At 35.2% G+C, this 10,628-nt stretch overlaps 1 protein-coding gene across 1 annotated transcript; it reads right to left on the minus strand.

Annotated features, from left to right (window-relative positions):
• Positions 1-618: 618 nt before the first annotated feature.
• Positions 619-9,037, minus strand: LOC122580338. The gene is made up of 10 exons (XM_043752610.1): positions 7,854-9,037; positions 7,728-7,775; positions 6,382-7,386; positions 4,530-5,426; positions 4,134-4,283; positions 3,527-3,633; positions 2,692-3,049; positions 2,438-2,578; positions 2,227-2,342; positions 619-1,085 (listed from the first exon to the last, which is right to left on the minus strand). Exons 1-10 carry the CDS (start codon positions 8,790-8,792, stop codon positions 680-682), a joined length of 4,167 nt encoding a protein of 1,388 aa, XP_043608545.1. The 5' UTR covers positions 8,793-9,037; the 3' UTR covers positions 619-679.
• Positions 9,038-10,628: the final 1,591 nt, after the last annotated feature.

Genomic DNA, 10,628 nt, shown 5'->3' on the forward strand with positions numbered 1-10,628 from the left:
AAACACCCCATGAGCTCTATTAAACTTCCTTAAAAAAGCATCATTGACCAAGATCCTATCTAACTTCTTTATCACAGTGCACTGCTTATTTTTCAGGGATTTTGTCCAAATGTAATTAAAACCACTGCTGTTTATATCATCCACTTCAATTTTATTTATTACATCAGCAAACTCTTGCATCTCATTAGTTCTACAAGAACCACCATAGGACTGTTCAGCCACATCTTTAATGATATTAAAATCACCCAACACAACCCAAGTCTGTTGATTCACAAACATCTTTTGTTTCTCCAAATCTCTCCACAACTCTCTTCTCTCAACACTACTATTACTAGCATACACAAAACTACAAAAGAATTTATCTTTTTTATTAACAGTCTCTAAGACACAAAACATAACCTGCTTAGTTTTATCTATCACCATATAACTGGGTTATTAAGGACACCCAAATCTTTATACGTTTAACCCATATACCGAACCATGCAAAACATTACATGGTTCGACTTAACCCAAATCTTTTTACGTCTGGTTATTTGGATATACCCTTACGCAAAATGCTTCTACAAAGACCATGGACATGAAATTAGAAATGATCAAATTTATAAATGAGGAGATAGCTTGACGATTAATCTATGGGATTGACAATTGCAAATCAAGAGAATTTATCACATAAATATTCTTACATTGGCCTAAACTCAAGGCCACATACAATAAGATGTGACATAGTTCCTTCATAACATATCAATTTCATATTAACAGGAATACAATCATTTTTAAGTTCATCCATTGAGCTAAAGTTCCACAAGTTAACCTCCATCCATCCATCTTCCCTTCGCTTTGGAACACAATCGACATCATGCAAATTCCATGGGCTTGGGAATCTAAAATAAACATTCTTAACCTCTTTGTTTTTTCTGTGGAGTAGATTTCTTACTTTCACTGGACAATGCAATCCGTTACATTTTTCCGAAAGCTTGAACAAAAGGTAACAGCAATAGTTTGTATCTCGTGACAACATATGAGTTTTAATCTTGCATTTGATACGGAATACTTGTTGCGGTTGAAGCTCAACCACTTCTTGAAATCTGGATGTATAATATGCAGAATATATATAAAAAGTATCGCTCTTAACATCCATTAATTAATGAATCCTAGGTATATTATTAAATAAAAGAGTTAAATGCAAGAATGGTCCCTGTGGTTTGTCAGTTTTCGCAAAGGCAATCCTTTTCTTGAATTTTTAGCAACGAGGGTCCCTAAAGACATGTTTCGGTTGCAATGGCAGTCCCTCTCTAATGGAACTGTTAAATAATGTCGTTAAATTTCCCATGTGAGTAGCACGTGATAAGTATTAGTTACGTCTTTCCACCTACACAAACGTAGGGATGTTCAAAATTATCCATGCATATCCGAACCTGTTATCCGAAAATTTGATCTTATTTTCTTCAAAAAGTCGGATACCTTATATTTCAAACTTAATTTCAGATAATGACTTTTGAAAAAGTTTAAGACTTTTAATATTTTTTTTCTTAAATCCAAAAATGTCAAAACAAATATCGAAAAAGATTATTTTCAATATCCGAAAATATTCTAAACTTTACGAAAATATCTGAAACTTAGTCTGAATACGCAAATATCTAGGTTATTTTTTTAAAAAAAATTCGGATAGTTCTGAAATCTGAAAACTTCAAATATCCAAAATTTTGAATATGTTCGGATATTGAAATCCTTTATCCAAAGTTTTGGTGGGATTCCAAGTTTCAGCTATCCGATTTTTAATTATTCGAAATTTTGCATAGTGAATTTCAATATCCAAACTTTTCGAATATTCTTGGATATTTTCGAATGCCCGAGATTCAAAAATCATTATCCGGATACAAAATTTAGGATATCCGAAGTTCGAATATCCAACTCAGATAAAATCAGATCGGATTTTCATATTACGTGGTCGGATATGGATACTTTTGAAAACCTTGTGTTTGTGTAGGTAAAAGGACATTAATACCCCTCAAGTGTTACTCACATGGAAAACTTAAACGAATTAATTAACAAATCCGTTAGAGAGGGACTGCCGTTGCAACTGAGACCTATCTTCAGGGACCACCGTTGCTAAAAAATCAAGAAAGAGACGGCCGTTGCAAAAAGCGACAAACCACGAGGACCGTTCTTGCATTTAACTCTAAATAAAATGATGAAGATGTAATGAAGTTTGTACAAAAAGCAAACCTGGAGTCGGATGAGGCTTTCAAATGAAAAAGCTTCATATTTGAAGAGTCGTATAAAACTTCCTTTGCTGAAAGCATAAGATGGTTCTTTCTGTTCACTTTGTTAAGCGATAAAAACTGTTGATTGAAGGATTCAGAGAATTTGTTACCAAAACCACAAGGTATATTCTAAATTCTTTGAAAGAAAAAAGTAGCTACAATACGAATTTGACCTTTTCAGCCTCGCCATCATCTTCAGCTCTGTTAAGCATCTCATCGGAGTTGCTTGGAGGTTGTTGTACCTGATCCTTGTTTAAGTTTGATTTCAGGGATTGTTGAACACCCTCTGTTGTTTCAAAATTTTCATGTTTCACCTGTTCAAATTACAGGATTTGTTATGTAAAAAACATGTAATTGTTATCCATGCATAATCCACAATTAGAAATCACTAAATAGATTGGAATGTAAAGAGTATTTTCAAATTTACATCGTGGCTGACTCGAAACTCAAGGCCTTCAACATAGATGGAACCGCTTCCACAATAGTAATGTGAAAAGCTCTCTAGAAGAGTCTCAAACTTGATATCTTTCATGTTCGAAAATCGGTACAATTCAATTGTCATCCACTCTTCATCTCTCCATGTTGCAAAATATGCATGGAAGGTTTCACTCCCCATTTTGTATGTGAGGTTCACATACATAAATTTACTCGAAAATTTCCTCGGACCACAAATTTTGAAGACTAAATGAACTCCATAGTTGACACCCGGATTTAGAAACTGAGACCTTACCTTGATTTTGATATTCAAATTTGAAATAATCAACATCTCTGCTACTTTCTGAAACCTGCACTTCTCATAGAATGTTAAACTATTTATCAGTCTAGATCGAACTCATTTATCCTTATCACATTTATGATGCCACTAAAAATGGGCATGAACTCAATGTATAGCTTCTGTTGGATGACCCACATATCTTAAACAAGTCATACATGTTACTAATAGCCACAGAGCACGAGCATTACATAGGTCAATCAGAGTCATAAAGAGCATTCTTAGGGTCAAAAAAACACAGATTATAATGAAAACATTTGTGCATAACCATTCTGTGCAGATCAAATCAAGAAGAATATGATCCAGAAGTACCTGAGCCATTACAGCTCAAAATGTTCATGAAACTATTGCAGTTGTGCACGATGCATGAATCAAGTCCAAATTTAGATAGGTGAGTGATGTCATGCTTGAAACAGAAAAGAAAGCAAACTCAGAACATACCGTTCAATGATGTGTGTGTGCAAGAGAAGGGCGATAAAAAGAGGAGAACCTTGACTGCGGAATAGATCGCCATGTATGTGCCCGTTTGTTTTTGTAAACGAATTGCTTTGCAGATATCATTTCACTTCTTTCTCCATCACTCCTGAGTAAAAACCACTGTAAAATAAACAAATAAAACCCAACTTTATCATTTGTAAATGCATGAGGTTTAGTAAATCTTTTGGGCAGGATTCATAAATTCATATGAAAATTACTACCTAAGTTTAAGTTTTAGATCAACATAATTGAGAAAATGATCACACAAACACTTAAACATCAGATTTCATACTACCTATATTTAAATAGATTTAATTTAGTGCAAGATTAAGATAATTGAGAATTTGACACAAATTAAGGGACATTAACTTTGTAAGATCAAGCATACCTTACTAGTTCTGGTGTAAATTTATTTAACCTAACCTCAATTTTAGAGAAGGTGATTAGTCCGTATTATTCATAAATGAATAACGATTCAAAAGAAATAATTATGTGAAATTAAATGGCATGAACCGATGAACTAAAACAGTGGATTTTGAATTTAGTCTTTTTAAAAGAGGAAAGCGAACATATTTCATGCAAAATATACAAAATAAAAGTGATTAAAACAAGGTGATTACCAGTTTGCCTTCTTGAAGGAGGATTCCTTTGGTGAGAACGTCGTAGATATCCTTTTTCCTCCAAGTAAAGTAGATCTCTGGAGTTTTTGACATCTGGGTTATTTCTTTGTAGTCTTCTGGCAATTTTGGCTCCCATATCTCACAATCCTCCTATTTTTAATTAAAGAAATCTTGTTAAGTATTTCAACATTTAATAAAGTCAGTTTCATTTTATATGTAAGAAATTTATTATGTCTTTGAAAACAAAACAACAAGACAGAAATCTTAAGAAACAAGATTTAATATTTCAGACGATTTTCTACAAAATCTTCGTACTTGTGGTAGCTTTTGGTTTACGAAGGAGTTTCCGTAGATACGCAATGAAAGGATACCAAATCTAGTTTGAAAAATACTTACTTGGAATTCAAGTGCCTGCTGTAGTCGTTTTGCCACCTCACTCACTTTTGTCTTGTGATAGTAGTGTAAGCATCTATAGGCAATTTCTTGGAATATAGAGAGTGATTGACTATCAATTTGTTTCTTTATGCCCTCAAACACCATCTCATCGAGGTTATTTTCTTTATAGCACTTTGTAGCCAAAAGGCCTAAAGACTCATAACCCTCACCACCCTCAGTCCAAGCTAAAACTCCACACAGCATCTCAATCAAAACCACCCCTAATGAATATATATCTGACGCCTCTTCCAAGTAACCATTTTTTTTGTAATTTGGGTCAACGTAGCACAATGATCTATAAGCATTATCATTGACATGATCGATTTCCTCTCGCTCCCACAATTTTGAACACAACTCCAAATTAGAAATTTTAGCATGCCAATCGCCATCTAGCATAATGTTAGAACTTTTGATGTCTCTATGTATCATCTGAGTCCCTTTTGTTAAACCACCTCCATGAAGAGATTCCAATCCTCTTGCAATATCAACGCATATCTTGAGGCGTTTCATCCATGTAAGATTAGTATTGCCTAAATGCTCATCAAGTCTTCCATTAGATGCATGCTCGTAAAGAATGATTTTTTCACCCATTTCATTACAATAGCCTACGAGACTAACAACATTCTCGTTAGTATGTTCAAAAAGAACTTTGAGCTCTACAACAAATTGATGATTTCCTTTATCAGACTTGCTATCAAAACGCTTTGCAACAATAGCGGTACATCCATTAGCATTTGGAAGTTTCCCTTCATATTGCTTCCAATATCTTCCTTCTTCAATGCACCTGGTAGCACTGAAGTTTTGTGTCGATAACATTATGTCTTCAAGTGAAACTTGGAGGTTGTCCTTGCTATTTTTCTGTAAATTATGACACTCACAACTTTGTAATTCAAAATACTGTTAAGTTCTTGTTTCACATTTATTAGATTGGAATCTCCAATTACTTCAACAATACCAGTCCTCAATCCATGCCAAATTTTTTTGGAAAACTCAATTGCACTAAAAATACGACACAACTTAGCTTTGGGTTGAAATGGAGCCATACTACCTGCTGCAAAAAGCATCCCTAAGTATATTCTATTGAACCCCGTTAGAAGCTAAACATTGAAATGGCCTGTACACACCTATAACTTACGAGTCATATTCCCACACAATGCGGCGACAATGATGGTAGATGCGCGGGGTGGTGGCGGCGACGGTAACAGGTGGCTGTGACAGGTGATGGGGGCGGCAATGGTGGTGAATATAAAAGTAATTGATGTTAAAGGAGGTAGTGTAGTTATTTTAAGGATTGAGGGATTTGTGTTGTAAATTATTTCATTAAGGGTATTATAGATATATTAGGTAAAGATGTTTAAATTAATGAATAAAAAGAAGAGTATTTTGGGTAGTTCAAAGTTGTAATATGAGAAAAAGTTACTAGTATGGATATAGATATACAAACTGGACCAGACTTGTAATACCAATTACATGATTAATTTTTTATATGGGAACACACTAATACATCGTATACATGTAAAATTTCAAACAAGTTACTTTAGACGGACTTTTTGTAATACCATCAACTCTATACTTATTATTATATGTCAATAACTCAACAAACCTATGTATGAGTTATGACTTACTTATTATATACTCCGTATAATTTTACATACAAATCCTACTTTTGTACATATTACAATAGCATGGACATAAATACTAATTTTCTTTTAAAATGGTATAGATGATATATCGTAGTAGTGGCTAGCAACGATAAAGGATTGAAGGACATTATAAAAAAAAAAAAAAAGTTACATTCAAAATAGTTACTTACTTGAAAATAAAAAGCTTTCTCTAGTTCTTTGAGGATGATTTCAATTGTTGGACGCTTTGCTTGAGTTTCCGCCAAACATTGATACGCAATGTTCGAAAATGTGTCCAAAGAATCTTGATTGAGCCCTCCATTGAGCCTAAAGGTGTTCTCATCAGCTTCCCTCAATTTAGGATCTATAATTTCCTCTAATGTTCCCTCATGGAAGCATCTTCTTGCTATTGATGGAAGCCCTTTCTCATTGTTGACGTTGTAAATACTGTCATATGCCAACCTCCCACACATGATTTCAAATAACACTACTCCAAAAGAGTATATATCTGATTCCTTTTTCAGCTTACCTGTACTCATATATTCCGGGTCCAAATACACTTCTGTACCGGCAATATTAGAGGTAATGAGGGTGCTACCTTGTTGATTTGCATGGTGTAACTTGGAGAGCCCAAAATCACCAATCTTTGCCACCCAGTTATCGTCCAATAGAATGTTAGCGCTCTTAATATCACGGTGTACTATCATTTCCTTGTCCTTTGTACTAGAGTGGAGGTAATGAAGTCCATGCGCAATATCAAGGCATATTTGCAAACGTTCAGCCCAAGTAAGATTAGTCATCTTATCATGGTTCCCAAAATAGTCATCAAGGCTTCCATTAGAAACATACTCGTATACAAGTATCATTTCAGGACCCTCAACGCAAAATCCAAGAAGAGAGACAATATTCCGATGCCTACAATTACTAAGCATTTCAATTTCTGCAAAGAACCCTTGTTCTCCTTGCCCGTCTACTCTACTAGAGATGCGTTTAATAGCTACAATGCTATTTCTCTTAGTCAATTCACTGTTATTCTTTTCTTCAACCGCCGATAAATTGTTTCCATCAAAATGGTCAAGTTTTGCTTTGTATACCATACCATATCCGCCTGACCCAATGCAGTGTTTAGCAGAAAACTTATTGGTTGCAAACTCTATATCACTCAACTGTATTTTTAAATGATCCAAGTTTTTCCCCTGAAACACATTGTGTCAAAAGGAAAGGAGAGTATTGCAACCCATGCTAGTAAAGGATGAGTATTCAATAATGAAATAAATGAGCCTTTGTAAAACAAAATATACCATCCAGAAACCAAAAGTTTTAAGAGACAACATGTCAAAACGATTCCTTAATTCATTTGAGTTAATTTGTTGTATAAGATAAAACTCTAATATGGATAAACTAAATAAAGGACGAATACTACACGAAAATTAAGCAACCCGTGCCTTCAACTCATACTTTACACCACCACATATGTTTCGTGAGTATTATTTTATTTACCACAATCATTTTAATGTTGAAGGTATCAGTTAATTACCTTCAAGCGGTTGTAGGATGTAGCTTCCATTGCAGATGTGGAATGTTCCTTAAATTGTAATTTCAACAACAATAAATATATTAAATAAAAGGTGGACAAAAAAAATCAAAGGAATGACAAGCTTACATGAATTTTATCATGTCTTTGTTGAAGTTCAAACGCTCTCTCAAGTGTTTTGACAATCTGATCCGTACTTGGACGTTGTGCTCGTAACTCCTTCAAGCAACAATATGCTGTTTCCGAGAAGATGTTTAATGAATCCAAATCCATTTGTTTAAATAGATCATGATCAATCATATCATTCAGTGTTCTGTCTTCATAATGTGCTCTGGCCAATCGAGTAAAATACCGGTTATCTTTGCCTTGAAAATCAGCTGCTTTTCTTCCAAATAGGACTTCAAATAAAACAACTCCAAAGGAGAACACATCTGACTTAGTGGTCAGACCTCCGGTTTTTTCATATGCTGGGTCCATGTAATGTAATGTGCCATTATATTTACTAGTAAGATGAAGTTGATGCCTTTTAGCTCTCATAGCGAATCCAAAACCACATAACTTGGGTTCCCAGTTGTGATCTAAAAGTATTTTGGAGCTCTTGATATTACCATGTATGACACTATGATTGACATCAGCATCGTAATGAATGTAACGCAACGCATGTGCAACGCCAACACATATCTTCAATCTTTGAATCCATGTGAGGGTTGACCCACTTAGATGTTTGTCTAGACTTTCATTGGCCTCATACATGGTTACGTGAAATGCTTCATCTGGACTGTCATTAACCTTAAAAATAGATACGATATTTTTGTGCTTTAGTATTTTGGACATTAGCAGCTCGTTGATCGCACCGTTTACTTGCAGGCATTCTTGTACTACAACATTGATCAGCTCTCCAAAATGCAAGAGTTGTCCTTTGTAGGCCTTTGCATAAGTATCTTGTGAGATGAGATTTTCATCAGCAAAGTTGTCGGTGGCTGATGCTATCTCTTCCATTGGGAATTCTAAGCTACAAGCATAATCAACTAAAGATGAAAAATCTATGTTTTGGGAAGACGAAGACATGATGTTGGCGTTGATCAGAATAAGACTAAAGATGTGGCTGATGCTAAATTAAAAGGAGGGAGATTGGAAAAAGGTAAGGAAGTGGAAGAGAAGGTTCGATCAGGCAAGCAGAAGAAGAACATCCAAGGCAGGCATGTAGTTACTTCAATGACAAGTGACCCTATATATGTCATACACGACCTCGACAGCTTTAAAGCAACATGGCTTGGATCAGTGGTAAACATCCTGGCTTCTAGATACAAAGGTTAGAGGTTCGATCCTCATCCCATGAAAAGGACGTAGGTACAACCTGAAATTAGCCTCTCTGCCTAGGTAGAGGTAAGCCATGTTTACATCTTAATCTCCTCATACACCGTCGAGGTATTAAGGCCCAAAAGTCCAAAACCCATAGAAGACGGCAGTGGCAGTTCCTTCTCGACAACTTTAAAGCTACTTCAAATGAACCAACTCAGTCACAAACTACAAACGGTCCAACCCAAAGCCTAATAATCAGGAAGTGTCAAAAGAAAAAAAAAAAAACAAGATATTTGCATCCAATAGTAATAAGAGCTTGACCTTCATAAGATTTGTTTGAGACACAAAAATTAATGAGGAGCTCTTAAAAAACATAACAAGATGGATGGATGCATTGAACAGAAACGACTTTGGTCGAATTCCTAGTCAGAGAAATGATCTACCAAAATACCATTAATAAAAAAAAAAAAAAAACATCTCTCATTTAACTTACAAAAATAGCAATATGGTTGACACGTGGTCGTACATGGATTACGTGCCGTTTCTATCATTCAAAGTTGGAAATATATCAAACTATAGCAAAAAATCTAGAGTATGTGTCAACCTGGGTTTTCGTGAGTATCTAACTTTAAAACAGAGTACGGGTTGTCCCTGTGGTTTGTGGAGAAGATTTACAGATAGAGTTGCTGGCAACGACGGCAGGCAGAGGCGTAGAGCAGTCAAAATAGGTGCCTACTTCACAGCCAGTGTGTTTGTTAAAGTTTGGTGTTGTATGTTTGTGAAAAGGATTATGTTTGTATTTTTTTTTTCTTTCAGTTAGAGGTTGTTATAAGTGAATGAGATGGATACTATTTTCTGTTATTGGTTAGGATTTGTTTGCAGGGGTCAGATAGAAGAAGAAAAAAGGATGAGAGAGTCGGTACATATACAAGTGATAGTGTAAAGTAACTCCAATCCCGTCTTCCTCGGGTTTTTGGTCCCAATACCGTCTTCGACAGTGTATGGGGAGGTTGATATGTAGACAGCCTTACCCCTACCAAAGGTAGAGAGGCTGCTTCCAGGTTCTACCATAGGTAGAAAATGACCTCCAGCCTTGCTGGGCATGAGGATCGAACCCATGACCTCTGTTTCCAGAGGCATGAGCTTCAACCACTGATCCAACCTAGTTAAAAAATATAACTAATTGCATTTTTGGTCCCTGTGTTATCACACTTTTCGCATGTTTGGTTCAAACTTTTCATTTGTTGCATTTTTGGTGCCAAAAGTGTGCATTTTTCGCAAGAATGGTTCAATTTAACGATTCCGTCAGTTATCAACCGTTAAGTGAATCATATGCACTTCATGTGAGGAGCAGTATCGTCTATTTACATAAAAGGGACCATTCTTGCAATTTTTCTACATCATCGTCATTTATCACCAACAACACCAGATCTGTAAAATACTGGGAACACCATTAGATCACATTAATCTATCTGCAATAAATTACACTATATTTTTGTCTTTTTTTTTTCTCTGTTTCCAATAACCAATTAAAATTAAGATCAAAATTGATAATACCACCAGATCATCAACAATTAACATGAAATTTTAAATCTAAACCAA

Source organism: Erigeron canadensis, chromosome 8, assembly GCF_010389155.1.
Source record: "Erigeron canadensis isolate Cc75 chromosome 8, C_canadensis_v1, whole genome shotgun sequence".
NCBI lineage: Eukaryota > Viridiplantae > Streptophyta > Magnoliopsida > Asterales > Asteraceae > Erigeron > Erigeron canadensis.